At 39.2% G+C, this 21,525-nt stretch overlaps 2 protein-coding genes across 4 annotated transcripts in view; one reads left to right on the forward strand and one right to left on the reverse strand.

Moving 5' to 3' along the window:
- Positions 1-7,304, forward strand: part of LOC119546480 — a 55,060-nt gene extending 47,756 nt beyond the window's left edge. For all 3 annotated transcript variants that reach the window (XM_037852770.1, XM_037852772.1, XM_037852771.1), the window contains exons 6-8: positions 1,968-2,292; positions 2,360-2,457; positions 6,111-7,304. In XM_037852770.1, the coding sequence (XP_037708698.1) occupies positions 1,968-2,292; positions 2,360-2,457; positions 6,111-6,241 (554 nt within the window). In that variant the 3' untranslated portion in view covers positions 6,242-7,304. The remainder of the gene's footprint in view (positions 1-1,967; positions 2,293-2,359; positions 2,458-6,110) is intronic.
- Positions 7,305-8,273: 969 nt separating this feature from the next.
- On the reverse strand, positions 8,274-15,454 carry LOC119546481 (odorant receptor 22c). Its single transcript, XM_037852773.1, has 6 exons — positions 14,919-15,454; positions 12,859-13,049; positions 12,589-12,776; positions 10,813-10,914; positions 8,472-8,624; positions 8,274-8,401 (listed from the first exon to the last, which is right to left on the reverse strand). Exons 1-6 carry the CDS (start codon positions 15,452-15,454, stop codon positions 8,351-8,353), a joined length of 1,221 nt encoding a protein of 406 aa, XP_037708701.1. The 3' UTR covers positions 8,274-8,350.
- Positions 15,455-21,525: the final 6,071 nt, after the last annotated feature.

The raw sequence follows: 21,525 nt of genomic DNA on the forward strand, positions 1-21,525 counted from the left end.
ATGCCTGATATAAATTCTGCCCGGGCGGTACGTCCACCCAGGGGTTCTGTAAAATATCCAAAATAAATATGCATAAAGTATGCCCTAAGATGACAATTTAAAAGGTTGGTATTTATGCATGCATAATTTAAGAAAGAAATATTTACCACATTTCAACTGCAATTAGCAGGATAATTGATTGTTTAAGCCTTTGAAAACAAGAGAAAAATTCCGCATGGCGTGCAAATATTTTTCAGCCCTTTAACAGCAAGACATCAAGGATATATTTTGCAAAAGCAACATTGTTATGTACATTGTTGGGGTTAATATACACTGATACATTTAATTAGTGATATGATACCAGGATGCAAATGTAATTTGTCTGATATCGGTATACACAAAGCTCATACCTACAAATTATGTATAAATGCATAAAGCAATTATGTATGTAAGACTATACAACATTTTAAAACCATAACTACTGTTTCTCCTGCATTAAATATTTATGGGCAAATTACGCCACATTAAAAAGAAAGTTTTAAGACTGAATTTTCCCAATTCCCTAGCATTTGTATAGCATACTTTTCTGCGCGCTTTCAAATCTCATCACATTTTTTTTTGAATTTAATATGGCTATAGCCTTGATTCCATTTCTATTTCCAGGCCCTTCTTAGTGGTAATTATAACCATTTGACCTTAGAGAAAACCACGTTTTGCGCAGCCCCTCCTTATATTTTTGCTGTTGTTGCTGGCAGGTCGCATTGCATTTTATTTTCATGAAATATTTAAATTAAAAAACTTCATGGGCCGCCACACAAAATGCACGCAGAACTTTAGCGACAGCTGCTGAAAAATGAAGGAAAAATGAAAATCTGAAATGAAATGAAAAACAGTGGGTTGGGTAAAAATTGTTGCTGCAGCTGCCTGGTTCCGTCTCTTTCTGGCATGCCCCCTCTCGCTCCCGCTGACGGGTGTTAATTGCCTTTAACGCAGTGACACTGCACAAACACTCTTGAAAAAGAGGGGCGTGGCCAAAGGGGGAGGGGGGTTTTGGCCAGGAGCAGATACAAATACATACGCACTTAATGGCGCAATGGGATTTTTTAACTCACACTTTGCACATATGCCACAGACGCAAACAAACAGACGGAAAAAGGCGAGAAACGTGGAATCGTGGATGCGAGATCTCCAGTAGACGCTTTAACCCCTGAAACCCCAACCCCCTTTTGCCCCCCTCTCGGGGGAAACCCCTGAGCATCCTGCGACCCATGTAATCATCATCATATGCACTTTTATGAGCTGCTCCACACAACGCCTGCGGATACAGTGGGTTAAGGGCGAGATTTAACTAAAAAAAACTATATTAAACATATAAAAAATGATATTTTTAATTTAATGTAATAAACACTTTTACAATAGCCAGAGCATTAAAAAAGATTTTAATATCTCATTATTCAGCCCTGTGGTAACATTTTTTTATTATATAACTATATTTACTATAACTTCCTTAAAGAATTCCCCCACAAATATTCTGTAACCTTACAACTTTTCATCTAAGTACAATCCCACAGTGCCGCGTCAGGTTTTTATTTCATTTGGGCCACGCGTGTCTCCAGTTTTTGGGTATATTTTTTAATTATTATTATTTGCACAGTCCAATGCATAATAAATATTATTATTAACCCAGTTTCGCAGCAGCAGCAGCAGCGAGTGTGACTTTCCCCACATGGATGTGTGCGGCACATATAAGTTTATTTACGTGTCTGGTGCGACTTTCCCACCAGATCCCACACCCTTTTTCCGACTTACTTAAATTTAGTGCAATTGAAAAGTTATTCCATAAAGTTTTATGATTAAAACTTTTTATGTGCATTCAGTTGCGAATTCGTTTTACGAGCGATTGCCCCAAATTGATTTCGGTTGCCCACCTCGAATGCATGTTTTCAATTCATTTGTGGGTGTTTTTTTTTGTTATTTTTTTTTTGCAGAAATCTCTCCGGATGCCAAAGCGGTCATCAGTGGTCCACCCGATCTGCATTTTAAGGCGGGCAGTGCCATCATCCTGAACTGTTTGGTGCAGCAGCCGTCGGTGAAGGATATAGGACCGATTTACTGGTACCGCGGCGAGCACATGATCACTCCCTTCGACGCCGACGATGGTCAGCCGGTGGTGCCCGTGGGTCGAAAGGATCAGCCCCAAAGGATCCCCGAGGATGCGTCCCTGAATGACATTATGAGCGAGGTGGATCTGCAAAAGGAGTTCGCCACCCGCATCGCCATGGAATCGCAGCTGGGCGATACCCTCAAGTCCAGGTGGGTGTTTCGCCGCCCCCAATCCCCTAATTGAGTTGTTCTCAGTGTACTCCTTAATCCTTCGCAGGCTTCGCATCTCGAATGCCCAGACCACGGACACCGGCAACTACACGTGTCAGCCCACGACGGCCAGCAGCGCCAGTGTCCTGGTCCACGTGATTAATGGTGAGTCCAGGGAGTAGTAAGCGAATGTGGCCTACACTGGGAATAAAACTAGGCCAGTCTTAAAACAAAAAAAAAAGTTAGTTATCTCATTGCCTTTATAAGCTATGTAGATAAAATTAAATATATTTAATGCTTTCTGCTAAAAAATAATATTTAAAGATTTACTGTCCAATAAACTCAGTTATACTTTTTTTTTTAAATTTAAAAAATTAAGAAAATACATAAAAATAAAATAGTAGGAATGCATTAGCTTTATATTTCACTTAAATATTTCCGATATGATTTACATCCATTGCGGTTTTTGTTAACTTTAAATTTGGAATTATTTAATTCTACAATTATAGTCAATTTAAAGTTTTTGACTTTCCCTTTAATATGAAATTTTTATTTTTTTTTTTTAAATGGCTTACATTGTATTTAGGATTTTCTACCTTGAGTGAAATATTTTCATACCAAACCATGCCATTTAAATAATTTTTATTTTAGAGTTTTTATACCGATTTTTTTTAGGACTTTCTCTATAATTATACCCGTTACTCGTAGAGTAAAAGGGTATACTAGATTCGTCGGAAAGTATGTAACAGGCAGAAGGAAGCTTTTCCGACCCCATAAAGTATATATATTCTTGATCAGGATCACTAGCCGAGTCGATCTAGCCATGTCCGTCTGTCCGTCTGTCCGTCTGTCCGTCTGTCCGTCTGTCCGTCTGTCTGTCTGTCCGGATGAACGCTGAGATCTCGGAAACTATAAGAGCTAGGCTATAGAGATTTGGCGTGCAGATTCCTAAGCTTCTTACGCAGCGCAAGTTTGTTTCAGTAGAGTGCCACGCCCACTCTAACGCCCACAAACCGCCCAAAACTGTGGCTCCTATAGTTTTTATGCTAGAATAAAAATTTTAACTAAAATGTATTGTTCTCATCAATACCTACCGATTGACCTAAAAAAAAGTTTACCACGCCCACTTTAACGCCCACAAACCGCCCACAAACTTCAAAAAATCGTAAATATGAACGAGAATATCTCGGAAACTATCAAGGATAGAGAATTGGGATCTAAGATTTAGATTCCGTAGCCTTGTACGCAGCGCAAGTTTGTTACGCAAATATGCCACGCCCACTCGAACGCCCACAAAACGCTCAAGCCTGTGGCGCCCACAATTTTCATGCTAGATAAAAAATTTTAACTGAAATGTATTGGTCGCGTCAATACCTATCGATTGTTTAAAAAAAAACTTTGCCACGCCCACTCTAACGCCCACAATGCTTAAATCTGTCTACCGCCGGTAGGTGGCGCATTTGCTGCTTCCATATCTCCATTTTCCTTTGGTCCCTTTAGCTGAGTAACGGGTATCTGATAGTCGAGGTACTCGACTATAGCGTTCTTCCTTGTTTTCTTTGGAAACACGACATTTTTAGTTCAAGCTGCAAATATGTTTATATATTTTTTGTCTATTTATCAGTTTATGATATAGATCCTAAATCAAATAAAAAAATTGAGGACACTGTTCAGCATTAACTAGGATATATTCAAACGCAACCATTTCAGCCTGTTTTAAGATTGTATTTAAAATCTATAAAAATTTTAATTTTAAATTCTTAGTATTTACTAAAATATTTCTTTGAGTGCATGCAGGCTCTGGCTTTCGTCTCAGGTGCTGACCAGGTTGGCATAAGCCTATCTGTTACACTGTCAGCCAGAGGTTGCTGTCCCCGAGCCAAAGGCAATGGCTTCCCTCGGAGAAGTTGACTCCCAAAAGCTAACTATCATTTAGCACAGCCCTTCTCTTCTCGGGGCAAGAAAAGTGAATAATTTTATGGCCAGCAGTGTATCCAACACCATTCATTCACAGACACGGCCCAAAAACTAAAAGTTTAGCCCCACTCCATCTTCTCAGCCATTCATCCTTTCATCCTTCCGCAGACTGTTTGTTTGGGAGTCCTTTTGGGCTGGCCTCCTTGGCGTATGAGTAATGCGGCTGGTGGAGCACAACTCACTGACTTGGCTTTGCATATTTTACACATAAATTAGACGGGAATTAAGACATTTTAAGCTGCGAAATGAGGGGCATAAACTTGACGCGTCTTTTGTCCGGCAATTTCCACTGTTTTTTATGAGCTTTTATGGCAGGACATTCGCAGCAAATTGAAGGCCCAGTCATTTTGCTCGTAGTCTTAGTTTTTATGCAGTATCAAATGTTAAGCGAAATGTCCAGCACTTAGGTTGTTAAGTTGTTTATTCAAATGAAATTGTTGTACGGCCAGGAATTTGCATTTTAAAGAGCCGCGCCGTCCGCCGCCTTTCCACCTCATCCTCCACTGCAAAAGCCGTAATAAATATGATTAAATGTCAGAAGTAAGTTGCAAAAAGGCACTTAATCATGCCCCACATGTGGCAAAAAGGACGCGAAATGGGGTGGCCATGGGTGCCCAGATAGCAGACAAGCCGTGGAAGTGGAGCTACTGTGACTGGGACTGTCACGGCTTGCATAAATACAGATAATAAATCAAAGGCAATAAAATTTTAAGAAAAATGATAAGGGCAAAGTGCTGGTCTAGGCGGGGTAAAGGCGACCTGGGATATGCCCTATAGGGAGTTTCAGAGAGTGCGTGATAGCATAAATAATTCCAAACATAAAACATAGGCATTTAAAATCCAATAACTATCCGCAAAAAGCAATTTCCTTAACGAATATTTTGAGAAATATTAAACAAGTACTAAAATCTACAAATTAAATTGCAACTTAATTATGAACGCTTTGAAAGCTTTGAACTATTTTTGCCAATTCCCACTCCTTTGGAGACAGATAAAAAATGGTTTGGCAGAAGTGGAAATCGAATTTCGCTACTTATTTATAGACCCCCAGATGCCCTTCCCTTGCAGCGCATATTCCGCCCATTACTCATAGAACCCATTCCCCGAACCGCTGGGTCCTTAAAAATCAGTGCGAGGCTGGTGGGGGGGTGTGGCCATACCGTATCCTTTGTGACGAGTCAAAACAAAGCATTGACAAATGATGCGCCTGGAATAACATTTGCTCGGGCGGGAAAGGCCGCAGAAATATTGCGTATACGCAGACACACATATGTCATTTATCTAGTCGGGACAAACAACCGTCCTGCCCGCTGCTCCATTTACCATTTTCCCACTTCAAAGTCAGGCTACATAGTGAAAAATTGGTCGGAAAATCAGTCATTCATAATATATTGCAGCCGAAATAGGTAACCAATAAATTAATAAATATAAAGGTTTACTAGAATGGTAATCATTTTGAATCAAACCAAGGCTAAAACTAACTGATGCCTTGAATGTGAAAGTAATTTTCGGTTACTTTGAGTTATTATATTTACATGATATCCCTATAGCATTCCAGTACAAATTATATTTTGTTTTAATTTATTTCTCATATAAATGCACCACAAACTTTTTGTTCATAAACCTATGTTTTTTCCCAGAAATAAATGAATAATTGCGAGTATCAAGTATCTATTTCAGAATTCTAAGCGGAATAAGACATTTTATGGCTGCCAAACCTTTTTGTTCTCCGTGTAGGTCACAATTAAATTAAGTTATTTGCCCTGGCATAGCTAATGGGGCTGTGCCCTCGTCGAAATTTGAATACACATGTTCATTATGCCACTGTTTGTCTCCCCCAGACGAGAATCCCGCTGCGATGCAGAAGAGTGGGGCGTGTCCTTGCGCCCCCGGTCCGCTCCAGCTGTTCCTTCTGCCGGAGTTGTTGTTGTTGCGAGCGGTATTGACTGCTGCTGCTGCTGCTGGCAAGTGAAACCGAAAGCTGTCCTCAGTACTATGATCATCATCATCATCTCCATGGTCGTCGTTGTTAGCACTCTAATTGCAGCAGAACGAGAAAATTATGTTCCATGACGTTGGCATTTTTGCTGTGTGCTGTCTGCCTGTTTTTTCTAGAATTCTGGAATGGAAAACGGACCGGCAAGGGAAAGAGGAAAATGGGGAAAATGGGAAAGGCAAACACGAGAGTCGCTTTCCCTTTCAGGCGAATGTTTGTTATCCTTTTAATATTTACATTTCATTGTGCAAAATGAGACACTGAGCCGGGCAGGGGAATGCAAAATGCAGAATGTTAAATGCAGAGGAAGGACGAGGGACGAAGGACGAAACACCAGAAGGAAGGACGAAGGACGAAGGATGACACTCTCTGTAAATACCACAAAGATGCGGCAAGGCTTACAGATATACCTACATATACAACAGTGTGTATTTTATTTCATTACTGCGCTCCGCACAAAGGAGCCGCACACGCATCGACTTTATAAACATTTCATGCTGTCTTAACAGAGAGCCAAGCTAACCGAAAATAAGGAAAATATGATAAGAAAAGGGGGCGCCCCACACACAGTCACCCACAAAAGTACGCACATTACACCCCTCAGCCCAGTCCTCCTCTCTACCCCAAAATTGTAATATATATATAAGAGAAATAACAAAAAAAAAAAAAACGTAAGAACAACTCTCATCTGATAAACTAAAAGCAAAAAAAAACTTAATTATAAACACTAACTTGTATGGAATTTATTTATGGGCAAAATGAAATTTAGTCACGCGGCACTCGACGTCGAAATGGAAATGAAAATTGAATAAAATATATGTGAAATGCAATATGTGAAAGCGAAAAGCAAATTGCTATTGCGAAACTAAATCAATTGCGGCATGCTCGACTAAGTTTTGGGTTGCACATGCGAGTAAAACTATGGGTAGGCATGAATTTACTACACGTAAGCCAGTAAGCAGATTTTAGATAATTTATGTGATGACAAACCCCATGAATAAATCAATGGAATGAACTCTTTCAACAATAAACTGAAAACGAAACGAAACGACGAATGCGCTTTTCATTTCGTGTTGCGGCAAAACTTTTAATGTCTTTCAGAAATGCGGTGAGTACTTAGCAAATGCACAATTTCAGGTAGTTTTGCAACTCAATTAGTTGGCACAGATGGAAAGTAGGTAAAAATCCCTTTGAGCAGAGGAAGCAAGCGAACCACACACACACAAACCAAACCCAAATGCAAATGAAGCAATCAGAGAAAAAATCAAATGGCAAATAAATTTGTGTAAATGCATTTATTCCTGCCATTAGCCGGGAAAAATAAATAAATTTCACTTAAATGCTTATCAGTATAGTGATAATTCAAATGAAAATAAAGGACTTTATAGATTTTATCTAGCATTTCCATTGCAAAAATTAATTTCAATGTTATTAGTTTGCTTAATTGATAGAAACTCGTATTTACATTTGTATTGTCGAGTATTATATTAAAAGTAGTGAGAATAAGGAGTGGGTTTTTTGGCATACCCTTTTGGATAGTCTTCCTTTTATTCCGTGATGACTTTAAGAATAAAATCCTTGTAAACCCGTACTTATTTCGGACGAAAATTGCCAACCATTTGCGGCAGCCTCACCGCCCATAATTGTCTCGAATTTCACAAATTATAATTGATATTTGCCGCTGCTCTGGCAGGGAAAAGAATAACGAAAATATTGTTATAACAAAACAGAACCGCAGACCTCAAGATGGCGCCATAAAAACGCCATTACTGTCTCCGCCATGGAGCAACCCCATCCATTTCTCCTCGTTCCACACCGCTGACCCAATTAATGTGCCCATAGCCGCAAGTGTTTTTCATTAGTTGGAATCCCAACGAGGAGATCAGCATCAGCGCAATATTTAAATGAAACAATTACGGCCAGGACAGGCGGCACTTGTTGCATCTTTATACCAAAAACCCTCCCAAACCCCCCTTTTATTCACAGGCAATTTAATGTCCATTCGGTTGCCGGTTTTAATTTAAACAAAACAGCGAAGGACAACATAAAATCCAATCCGCTATATCAATCATACGCCGCATAGGCTTACAGAAACGTCTTCAGCAACGTGATATATGAGCCGGCTGTGCTGAGGATCTGGAAAGGCAGGCAAAACATAAACATTTATTATCATAATCAACGCATCGCATCGTATAGCAACCCATACAGATCCAAGAGCTGGCAGTGATGGCGTAAAAAACGGCACCGCAATTGTTTTTGCCCGCTGCGAACGCCGCAATATCATTAAAATCACTTTCCTAGTCCTCGCATCGCATTTGTACCACTCAATGTCGTACAGCACGTCCGCCACAGCAGCACTCTAAAAAAAACAAGGAAGAACGCTATAGTCGAGTACCTCGACTATCAGATACCCGTTACTCAGCTAAAGGGACCAAAGGTAAATGGAGATATGCAAGCAGCGGAGCGAGATTTAAATGCGCCACCTACCGGCGGAAGACAGATTTAAGCATTGTGGGCGTTAGGGTAGGCGTGGCAAATTTTTTTTTGGATCAATCGATAGGTATTGACGAGACCAATACATTTCAGTTAAAATTTTTTATCTAGCATAAAAATTTTGAGCGCCACAGGCTTAGGCGGTTTGTGGGCGGTAGAGTGGGCGTGGCATATTCGCATAACAAACCTGCGCTGCGTACAAAGCTACGGAATCTAAATCTGAAATCCCAATACTCTATCTTTGATAGTTTCCGAGATATCCGCCTTCATATTTACGATTTTTTGAAGTTTGTGGGCGGTTTGTGGGCGTCCAAGTGGGCGTGGCAAACTTTTTTTTGGGTCAATCGATAGGTATTGCTAAGAACAATTCATTTCAGTTTAAATTTTTACTCTAGCATCAAAACTGTAGAAGCCACAGTTTTGGGCGGTTTGTGGGCGTTAGAGTGGGCGTGGCACTCTACTGAAACAAACTTGCGCTGCGTAAGAAGCTCAGGAATCTGCTCGCCAAATCTCAATAGCCTAGCTCTCATAGTTTCCAAGATCTCAGCGTTCATCCGGACAGACAGACGGACAGACGGACAGACGGACAGACGGACAGACGGACAGACGGACATGGCTAGATCGACTCGGCTAGTGATCCTGATCAAGAATATATATACTTTATGGGGTCGGAAACGCTTCCTTCTGCCTGTTACATACTTTCCGACGAATCTAGTATACCCTTTTACTCTACGAGTAACGGGTATAAAAAGTAGAAAATATACGGTGGCATGGGTTATGGCTGGGAATCTGGCACTGAAACTGGGTTGGTAGGTGGATGTACCAAGGGTACTTCCCCTACACTTTGTTGTGTAATTAAAATTTTATCACAAGTGCAATTTGCGAATGGCACATCATTTTTTATGTGGCCGCCTGGCTGCTTAATGTTTAGCGCCAAATTGAAATTACAGGAATTGTAAAAAAAACACACAGAAATTACTAATAACAGGAAAGTGCAAAAATATATATAAGAAAAAATGGCAGAATGAGGAGATACTCTAAAATATATATGGAGCCATTATAGTAAAAAGGGAAAAAAATAAAAGGTAGAATTCCAGTGGTTAGTTTTATATATCAAGAGCTCTTCAAAAATACAAATATTTAAGATAGGACAGAAAACATATTTGGTTTAAAATTACATATAGAGGGGTTGGACATAAATCACAATGGTTTTGAAATTTTAGGTGTCTAAAAGTATGCAGTAATAAAAAGAGTTTGGTAACACTATAATTTTTATTATGAATTTTAAATGTTATTTTAGGTTTCTTAAAGTATGCAGTAATAAAAAGAGTAGAATAGGAGAGTATTCTTTTAGATACCCATTTTAGATCTTTTAAAAGTGATTTTGTTAAAAAAAAATTTTATTTCGATTTATTTAAACTAGTAAAAAACCATAAAACTCTTTATATTATCACTGTCCTCTTTTGAATATCTTATTTGACAGCACTATAACTATTTTGATACCCAAGTATTTTTAAATACTTTACTAAACTATCACTATGGTTTTGAAATAACTTGTAAATGTAATTTTAGGTGTCTGAAAGTATGCAGTAATAAAAAGAGAATGGTATGACAATGGTTTTTTATATGAATTTTAAATTTTATTTAAGGTGTCTAAAAGTATGCAGTGATAAACAGAGTAGAATAGGAGAGTGTTCTTTTAGATACCCCTTTTAGAGTTTTAAAAGTGATTTTGTTTAAAAAAAATTAAATTTCGATTTATTTAAACTAGTAAAAAACCATAAAACTGTTTATATTATCACTGTCCTTTTTTTATATGTCTTATTTGAAAACACTATAACTATTTTGATATCCAAGTATTTTTAAATATTATTTCCCAAACAAGTTCTGATATTTCTTTAGTTCTTCTGGAACCCCAGCTTAAACCCAATTAAGTTAGAGAACTCCTCCGCTAGAGTAACTAAGTGAACGATGGAAATGAAAATGGGTTGAGCCAGTGCCAGGGAAGTGTAAAAGCGGGGAAAGTGGGGAAAGTGGTCAGGGGTCTTGCTCACACTCTCGCCGACGTGATTGCCGCCGAAGCAGTAGAGGAATAGCTGCGTGAGGGCCGCGATGATGTAGCAGATGTAGGTTAAGCCGCTCAGCGACGACGTGTTCTGCGGAGACAGAAGATAGAGAACCAGAATAAAAATAAAGGAGTCCAGGGTAAGAGATGTCATTAATTGGAGAGAAATTGCTGGTGCTGAAAAACTGCATGGGGATTATTTAATATACTGTATATATATACACTGTATATTGTGCAAGAGAGTTTCAAGTAGTTGCGAAAATGGAAAACATCAAAGAAATGCACTTTGGCAAATGGTCTTGGGCTACTGGCGGCTGCAGTCTGATTGCTTTTCCTCCCATTCCCATTTTCCACTTGCCTGGCATTTCCATTGTGGCATTGAAAAAAGAATTATGCAGCTTATGCATGTCGTCGAGTGCATAAATCTGTGAGAATGCTCGATTTTACAAGTTCCCAATAGGATTTGCCAACAATAAATTGCATTTGTTTTAGCTCTTTTGGAATTTCATTTAACATTTTTCTTGGCCTTTCTATTGTGCGCTCATGTAAAGGTCAAAATCTTTCAAGTAAAAAGAGTAATAAAAAAGGATTAAATAAAATAATATTGGAATAAGAATACTACTACCTCTATACTTCTTTACTTAAAAATAATTACTTTTAATACTTGCTTTAACACTGGTGTTTTTTAGATTTTTGATGTTTGTTTGCTTTTATTTTCGTTCTAAAATCAATCCAAAAAATGTTCTTATCCTAAACAAGAACGATAAACTTTTAAATTTTATTTATGTGTTCAACCTCTTGTCAAAACTCATTTTGCCATGTAGGTTTCCCACGCTCCTCCCCCACAACACAGTTAAAAAGTGATAATGGATCGCTGGGCTCAGGATCCCCGAGCGATAAACAAGTTTCGAATGGATTACTCAACACTTTGGGCCGAATAAGACGCGGCAAAGGGCGAAGAAAGTGCCGGCAGCATTTATCCCATTGGGAGCAAAAGCCAGAAGCCCCTACCAAACATTTTGCGTCGTTCGCCAGTTGCACCAAACAGCTTATGGGTCTCCGGTGTCCGGGACACCGGAAAACGTGCGAAAGTCGCATTAAAAACTTTTTTCGGGAGCAGTAACAATTCATGCGCTTATAAATTGCCAACGGAGAGCCACAGCCGCAGCCACAAAGCAAACAAACAAATCGGGAAAAGCGAATCAGAACGGAGCGGCTGGAAAAGCCAGGGAAAAACAGCAAACAGGGAAAAACTTTTAAAACAGCCGCCGAATGCAGGCGATGCGAAAACTCAGGGGCGAATTCAGATAACCTTTTTAAAAAAGGCTTAGCCTTTTGTAAGGATATCAGTGAAATATAGTAGTTGATCTTGTTCAAAGGACAAATTTGGGTTAATAGCAATATTATTTCTAAATTAGAAAAGTTATCTACTTCCTAAGGCATTTTTACAAGTATAAATTTGTAAAAGCAAACATTTTGATGTGTATAAGAAAATCCTTACATTCCTTACAATATTAAAAAATATACAAAATTTACTAACATATCATATTGTTAAGTTTAACAATGTATGCTAACTTAGTATTGCTAAGTTTAAATTGTTAAATAAATAGTTTGATTAAAAACAATAAACTTTGATTATAATAAGAATAATAATTATTCAACAAATATATTTTTAGCAAGGATAATATTTTTAAGATTCCCCTTCATCTAAAAGCAATCCACCCCAGAAAAAGTGACCCGAATACGCCTCTGTAAAAGGGCTTACCAACATGATGTCCAGGATGGTCGAGCAAAGGACGAAAGCGGCGGACAGGAAATGCATTAAAACGATAACGGTGAACTGGCGTGTTAGGTCCGTGCAGAAATCGATAATCGCATTGTGCCGCTCGACAACTTCGGCCAGTTTGTCCCTCACCTCGGCGTTCATGGCCTCCGTGAAAACATCCACAGAGTCTGAAGGAGGGGATAAGCCAAGAAAAGTCATCGAGCGAGTGGGAAAACCATTGTCATCTTGCAGGATGGATGGTGGACTCACCGCCATGCAAATCGGCAAATATCCTGCGAATGTCCTGCTGCACCAGCCGGAAAACGCCGCATATGTAGAGGCAGGAGCACACGAAGAATCCATCCACGAAGCTGAAGGCGAAAACGGTGCAGGCACCGGAAGCGGTCAGCAGCACGTAGGTGAGCGGAAACAGTCCTGGCTGCACGGCAAACGCAGGCAGTCTGTTCGATGGGGGAAAATATTCTGAGAGGTAGTCGGCATTAATGTACGATGACAGATCTTAAGTGCATCTGCAGGGCCCAATTAAAATCATTACTCATACATTCCGCGTCACTAGCCAAATTGGTTGAAATATTTCCCATCTCAAGTGAAATATTAAAGTCGTAATTACGGATCAGCTTGGATGCCATAGTGTTTTTTTGGTCAAAGGAAAGATACTTTATAAAATATAAATGACAACGGATTGTAAGTGCACAGAGAAAATTCTGACGTTCTCCTCTGAGTTTAAAATGTTCTAAAAAATATAACAACATTTTTGAAGTTAAAAATATTTTTATTTTGCTGGAATCAAGTTGAATTGGCGGTAATTACATTGTATATCTCAACAATTAAACTATTCGTCCAATCAGTAGTATACTTATCAAAAAATGTAAAATAAACTCAATTTAACTTTTCTCTTCTCACCATTTCGTTCTAATATTGAGAACATTGATACCAACATGTACTTAGATGGTTTTTAAGAACGAATGTTCTCAATTCAAGAACAATGTACTTGAATAATTCTCTCTGGTATCACTTTCAAAATCAACTTTTTCCGTATTTCTTGATTGTTAGACAGTTCTTTGATTTCGAAAAACGTTTCTATACACACAAAATCATTATGGGGGTAAAATTGACCAGTACGGATAGTTACTTAACTGTAAAGAAAGTGTAAACTATTATTAAAAATAGTCACGTGTATTTCATTGGTGCTTTGGTAACTATTTAATAGTAAAACCACCATACACTGGTCGGCATATGTATTTTGACAAAATAAAAGTTAAGTATACTCATAACTTGAATTTACTTCTTGTAAACTATAGGCATCAATGGAAAGGTAATTTCAATGCCGTTTGAATGATACAATACATTTCTTTACCCATTCAGTACTTATTGAAAAGGACGAATTTGTGTAAATCAACTTTGAAAAAAAAAAAAAAAACTTTTTTCCTCGTCTTGAAAACTTAAATTTTTTGATGCAAAAAGTTTCTTCAAACAAAAACAATAGTAACTGCAAAAAGAATTTTTCAAATATCATTTTTCTTATATTTTTTATGAATTTTTGAAAATGCTTAAAAACAGGCATTTGAGCCATATTTTTGTCTTTTTCATACAAATTTTTTCCGACATTGTCACCTTCAAAAAATCATAAAAAATATAAGCAAAATGATATTTGAAAAATTCTTTTTGCAGTTACTATTATTTTTGTTTGAAGAAACTTTTTGCATCAAAAAATTTAAGTTTTCAAGACGAGGAAAAAAGTTTTTTTTTTTAACTTCAAAGTTGATTTACACAAATTCGTCCTTTTCAATAAGTACTGAATGGGTAAAGAAATGTATTGTATCATTCAAACGGCATTGAAATTACCTTTCCATTGATGCCTATAGTTTACAAGAAGTAAATTCAAGTTATGAGTATACTTAACTTTTATTTTGTCAAAATACTTATGCCGACCACTGTAGATGTAAGGTAAGGTAAGTGGTGAATATTTTGTTGTTGGGGGAGTAAATATTACGTTGTAAATATTGACCATTCTATAGGTTGGGACCATTTAACTATTATATTGGTCAATTTTACTTTAAAGTTTTTTGTGTGTAGCTAAGGTTATCATCATTTCCATAAACTGAATATTTTAATTTCTTTTAATAATAAAAAAATGTATTTAAATGATATATAAATTACATTTCTCAATATTTCACACCATTATTTGACTAAAATTCATGCACTTTAGAATTATACATTAATTACCCAATGAAATAAAACAGAAATGATTGGTATTTAGCTAACAACAAAATAATTAAAGTCCAAAAAACAACGATTCACTGACTTACATGATGTTAAAGGGCAGTTCGACCTGACCCGGCAGATCAGATATCCAGCGATAGAGGCCCATAATCAGCGGTTGCAGGTTGAAGGCGGCGTTCGTGGCGGTGCCAGAAGCCAGCAGCAACAGGCTGAGTCTGTTGGCCGTGGTGGCCAGTCCCACCAGCATCCTCTGGCCCTCCTCCCTCCTCGATTGCCACAGCATTGACCTCAAGCGCTCTACCAGCTCTGCCCAACGGCGATTGGAGCGGAAGAAGACCAACAGCTTGAGGACACACACCGCCTTGGTGGTTCCCGGGCAGAAGGCCTCCAAGGCAACCACCAGGTTGTCCAGGTGGACGCAGCCGTAGGATACCTCGCCAATGGCCCCCATCAGGACCACGGCGAAGGCGAACACGAAGAGGAAGTGGGCGTGCCAGGGACGACCGCCCACGCCCCCTTCTATCCGGCTGATCCTTTGCGGCCAGATGCCCACAAGGCGGCCGGAGAGGCGGGGAATGCGGTAGAAGTGGCCAGCGATGGCAGGCTCCCTGCTGTCAATCATTCCTGCGATGAACTCAAGTGGATACTATCGATGGGTCCTGCCGCAACTTGAGTGGTCAGCTGCTCCGGGCGAGTGTCAGGAGCAATGTTGGCCAACGCTTTTATAGGCACTCAAGGAAACTAATTGCAGGAGGAGAGCTCTAAGGCGTGCACCGCAAAAAATGTATACCAATCTAAAGGATTTATTAAACTTAGCTGGGAATTTACTAAAGGTTAGTGCGGATTTCCAATGGATTGTTTACGGTAGGCAAGGGTTTTTCACACTGCAATTTTAGACACAGTTCTCATTTTATTGCAAGCCTAAACAGTACAACAGGTGTTTTTATATACTATTAAATCTAAGAAAATCATGGTTTTTGTTTTCCGCGACAACATTTTTTATACCCTACAAGAAATAATTATTCAAAGAAATTCTTGAACTGAGTTTAAATTAAGTATTTTATTGTTAACTAGGAATTTATCAAGTGTGCAAAAATTACTAGAGGTGTCCGAAAGTATGCAACAATATATTTTGAATCTGGATGTGCGATGGAATTATTAAATTTAAAAGGGATTTATAAAACCTTAGGAATTCCTAGATTTTTTGCAAACCCTAAAAGTACTACACAATTTTACAGAGAAACCTTAAAAGGTCATTGCTTTTCCTAAGGACAAGTTTAATACCCTACCGATTCCTCTCGAACCGTAGTATGTTATTTTAAAAAAATGGAACATTCTTTTTCCCTTAGTGCACTTATTGCCGAGCTGGGCTTTTGGCTTTGGCTAAAGTTTTAATTGTTTTTGTGCTTACGTCTGCGCTTACACTTCCACCCCGTCGCTCCTGCCCATCAGTCAAGGTCCTTCCAACTCACCTGCCTTCGACCATCGCCGAACCGCCCTAATTACACAGGACTCAGTTACTGTAGGAATATTCCATTCAGTGCAAACAATTACCATTGTTTGACATTCAATATTTTGTGTGTTGCCCAACAAGCGACACAAAGGCAACGAATACAAATTTAATTAATTGTTATGCGGCAAAACTTTCGATTTCCTCAGCTACAACCCCTAGCCACTTTCCTCCCTTTGTCTTTTGTTTTTAATTGGGGTTACCTTTCCACTTCCTTTCGACTAAAAGTTGTTAATTGAGGGTTCTTGGCCAAAATGAAAAGTAAACGTTGGAGATGGATAGTTTAACTAAAAATGTTTATCAGATCCGAAAATCAATTTACATCGAAGGGAAAAATGGAATTTTCATTTCTATCGAATTTGAAAAGCAATCTATTGCTTTTAGTTGAATTTAGAAGGCAATCTTTTTCGTAGGCTCAATAATCCGGCTAGGAAAGTTTCCATTTGCATGGCCAAGTGAGTGCCATACAGTCAGTGCTTGCAATGGTTAACAGACAGGTCTGGCCAAACCCATTTAAAGCCCACACACACAGCTGGTCATTTGATAGATGGGCAGTAATTGCATTTTATTTGGGGGCCTCAACGAATATTATTTGACTGACGCAGTGGCCGGCAATGCAGTTGAGCCATTTCATTGAGGTCGTCCCATTAACTTGCAGCCATCGTTACGGATTTGACTTGCATAATGTTTGGAGTCCCCAATCCCATTTTCAATTCCAGTACCATCCATCAGTTGCGGGGCAAACACGGAGCTCTGGTTTTAGCCAAATCCGGAGCTAATCCTGTTACAGCAACAGTATCAACGCCTATCATCGATGGCCACGCCCACACACACATACACTGACATACTGCGCCCCCTTTGGTGCAGTTTATTTTGCCAGTCTGTGTGACATATATCAACATGGAGCTGCTATGGCCAAAGCTCTATATTGCTCCACCTGCATCAGCATATTCAATAAGCGGTACGGCCCACACGGCGTATGCGCAACTTGGTGCCGCATAAGCGCACGTCAAGTGTTTGCCTGCGACCACCTCCTCCTTTCCTCCACTTACATCCCCATATCCTCCTGTCCATTCTGCCCATCTGTACATCCCTCTAGTGCTTCCCGTGGAGCATCCTTGCAGCCCCCTAGCAGTGCGATTTGCATTCAAGTGACCATAAAGCACTGCCTCAATGTTCAGGTCATATCTGCTAGTGCACTAAGAGAATTTCGTTTAACTAAATAATGATGTAATGGACTTGCTATAAGGAGGTTTTTAAGAATAAATATATTTTATAAAAAGAAAGTTAAAATTGTTTTCTAAATTTGGACATTTTTTTCTGATTTGAGAGACCACTTTATAACAATTTCTCAAATAGTTTTAAAACAGTTTAAGAGTAATTTTATTCAAGATGATTTGAGCAATCTTAAGGCTCAGTATGTTATTCTATCATAATATTATAGACTTTCTGTGAAGATACAAAGACATAGAGATAAAATATTTGATTTAAGTTTACAAATTAACCTTGCTTTGAAGGACCTATTTTAAAATAAAATACATTTTGTTTTAATTTAGAAATGTAGAGTGCCTTGATATACCCTTCTCTAAATATTTCAGCTAATTTCTTTTCTCCTAATCCAATTCTATAAAGTTAAAAGTAATTTTTTATTAAACACAATTTTGTTCTTATTTCTTTACAAAATAAAGCAGAGCTGTAAACCAATTATTGATATTAATTTTTTACACTCATTTGTATTCTGACCACTTATTTTTTCTTAGTGATCGGTTACTCCCCCACCTTGACCCGCCCACTTTGGCGATTATGTAATATGCAAATTGAAAGATTAAGCGGTAGGCAGCGAAGAGGGGAAATCCTCTAGCTAGCAGTGGAGCTCCTTTGAAGGATATCCCCCACCCAATCGCTCGGGGAGAGACTTAACAAATTGATTTGCGTACCTGGGCTTCAGTGGGCTCATGCCCTCCCATGCCGAAAAATCCCTACTAGTCGAGGGCTCATCACTTAGCGGAAGTGACGTAGGAAAAGGGGGTTTCAGAGGTTTCGGGGGGTCAGAGCGCCCCTTGGTCTGCCCCTTCAGTGTTTTCGGGGCCTTGTTGTCCGGTCCCTTGTTGGCTGTCACTCCGTCTGGGCTTGCCCTTTTATTAGCCGAGCGTATAGAAATGGGAGCTTCATTTATTTCCACGACGAGTACACCAATTTTCCATTAAAATTTCACCCCGAGCAGTGCTTGCGTGTGAGTGTGTGTTTGTGTTCCGCTGTGACAATTGCATTTGCGCATTTTCATTTCCGTTTCCGCTCTGTTCCGTCGTCATGCGGCCGGCGTTTTCTTTTGCTGGCTGCTTTTGGCAGCCACGGAAAACGGCCTTGGCCACAAACACCCACTTTCGAAGCCCACTCGCCACCCCCTTGGCTGCCATAAATTGCCAGCTGCATCCATTCATATCCTGGGCTGCATCTTGGCTTGCCATGCATCATCGTCAGCGGCATCATCGCCGCCTTGAATTATGCGCCAATAAATTTGTTTGTTGAAAATTCCACCTAAATCGGATTTCCCCCTTATCCGCAAGCATTCAAAAATATATATATATATTTAATTATATATTTGGTGTGAATATTGGCGATATTTATACTCGTATTTTCAGCAAATGCTGTCCCCTTTTCCTGTGCATTCGAATGCAAACATTAAATTAGCAAACAGGATTCGATGGCCGGGCAACAGTGCGTATGATTAACACTAAATGCGTTCCCTGTCAAAGTGCATAATTTCAATTGGCATTGCAATGGCAGCCAAATGGAAAGAATTGGGGGGGGGGGGGGTGTGTGTGTTTTCGGTCCGTCACATAATTTTGCTTATTTTGGCAATTAGCTGGAAAATTGATGCTTCAAAATCAGAGTTCATTTGATGGCGAGGGTGGGTTAAGCAAACCAAATTGTGAAAGCACACCAGGTAAACTATGCAAAGAGAATATTTTATTATTTTAAAATAATATTTATAATTATTCTAATAAAATGCTCAAAATAACTAATAATTATGGAAACTATTAATTTAATCCACATTTAATCCATATAAGGTGCGAGGGGGAAATGAAAGATATGCCAAAAAATAAAAGTTATACTATCTACACGAAGAAACCAACTTAGATTTTTTAAAAACCTTTAAGAATCCATTAAATCTACCGCTACACCATATTTCCCTGCTTTAAATAACCTTATACATTCCAATCATTTTTGCATATCAATCATCCTTTTTATCGACCCATAAACAAATAGCTGTAAACGCGGCAGATTTTATGCGCTTGTCACATGATAAACAGCGCTAAAATTATGTTTATTAAACATTGAAAAATGCATCGCAAATCTTCTATGCATAAGTGACACTTTACTCCCCGTCGGGAGGTTTTTATGGGGCCACGTAACTCAAGAGGGTAACTTTGGGGGTGAAAACTACTAAAGCAACCCACGTGAAAGTTATAACTTGGCATTAAATGCGCAAAACCAAGCGTGGATATCGTGGATACACGGCTCTCTAACACACACACACCCAAACACACTCGCATCTGTGGCAATAAAATGCAGTTGGCTGCCACAGGAGGCGGCTGCGGCCGGTGGGCGTGGCAGGCGTGGCAGGCGGGTCCCGTGAAGATGCTCCACACCAGCCTCTAGATGGAACAGACACAATGCGACGGGGCAAATGTGTTGCGCATTTCGGTGGCAAGAGTTGCACAAATGTGTGAAAATTGTACAACACAAACAAGCGGAAAGGAAACAGGACCCCGGAGTCCTGGAGCACGGAGCCAGCAGGATCCGGAGCTGGTGGCGAAACTTGCAGGACGAGTGTAAAATGCAATTGAAAAATGCCACAGTTTTGCATAAATCAGCAGGAAAGCGCCGAAAATGGGTGCACAAACAAGCAGCAACAACACGGCCGGATCCGGCTCAGCAACAATAACAATGGTTGAATGGGGCACGACGCGGGATGCAGGACGCAGGAGGAGGAGCAGAGCCGGAGGAGAAGCAGGAGCAGCACGAGCAGGAGCTGGCAAACATGGCCGCAGGCAACCCGTAAACATGGCCAACATGTCGGCGCTGGGAAAAGTCGGCAAATGGGGGGCACGGACCGCCGCAGATATAATTTACTGATAATGCAATTGCCGTTCGAGCAAACGCACGCGCCACCTGCTGCAGCATCGTCCTGCCAATCCTGCTTCCCATTCCACCACCACCACCACCCCATTTCGTCCTTGTTGCATGCCCGACTAAGCAAGCAAGTTCCCAGAGCCAAAAACCGCTGAAATGTGCAAAAAAAATTGAGCAATAACAATTATGCTGGCCACAACGAAGGTTTAATGCACTGCCAGTGCAGTATAACAGCCACTTAAATAATCCTTGGACTTACAAATATTTAAGAAAAGGTTTTTTATTTCAATTCAAGTAAAACATTTAGGGTATTTAGAGAAATTGAAAACCTAATAGTAATTTGAAAAGATTTTTTTCCTATTATTATTATTATTTTTTTTATATAATTTTTTTTTGGTGAAAAAAATAATTTAAAATATTATTATTTTTCATTATTTTTCAATTTTTTTTAAATTTTTTAGAAAACAGTTACATAAAAAATAATCGAATTTCTGAAGCTCTTTTAAAAGTGTCTAAAAGTAGGCAATAAAAAAGAATAGCATACTTTTCGGCACCTTTATAACAGCGCTCGACACGCAATACAATGATATTTTCACTTTCATTTATGTAAGTAATTTTCAGGGGGATCTTATCGTTGTGGGTCAGCCAACTGCTGTTCTACACTGTTTGTGTAGCGGCAGAAAACAAGCAGAAAAGTTCCCTATACCCACTTAATGGGATGCTTTTCTTGACTTAAGCCTCACTTGAAGTTATAAAATATAAATTTTATATCATGTTGCATCTTTTATTATATACAAAAAAAAAATTCAGTATTCGGCTATAACTTGGTATCACTTTCATGCGAATGGCTGACAAAATGTAATAATCACAATTGGGTTTATAATGGACTATTTTCCCCCTGCAGCTGGGCTCATTACGGCAATGCCCCTTCGAAGGATATGGCCAGAGAGTTGCTCCTGTCGAGCGGAAGAGGAACTGTCAAATATAGCGAACGCTGCACAAACTGCATAAATATTGCAATCGCATGACTCGACATCGGCTGGTTT

The sequence above is a fragment of the Drosophila subpulchrella genome, chromosome 2L (genome assembly GCF_014743375.2).
Source record: "Drosophila subpulchrella strain 33 F10 #4 breed RU33 chromosome 2L, RU_Dsub_v1.1 Primary Assembly, whole genome shotgun sequence".
In the NCBI taxonomy this organism is placed as follows: Eukaryota; Metazoa; Arthropoda; class Insecta; order Diptera; family Drosophilidae; genus Drosophila; species Drosophila subpulchrella.

Coding starts and splice junctions, on each gene's coding strand:
- LOC119546481 (XM_037852773.1), bottom strand. CDS start 15,454: ATGATTGACAGCAGGGAGCCTGCCATCGCTGGCCACTTCTACCGCATT. Junction 12,777..12,858: donor ATTTGCCGATTTGCATGGCG/GTGAGTCCACCA, acceptor CCCCTCCTTCAG/ACTCTGTGGATGTTTTCACG. Junction 8,625..10,812: donor GCAATCACGTCGGCGAGAGT/GTGAGCAAGACC, acceptor TGTTTTTTTTAG/AGTGCTGCTGTGGCGGACGT.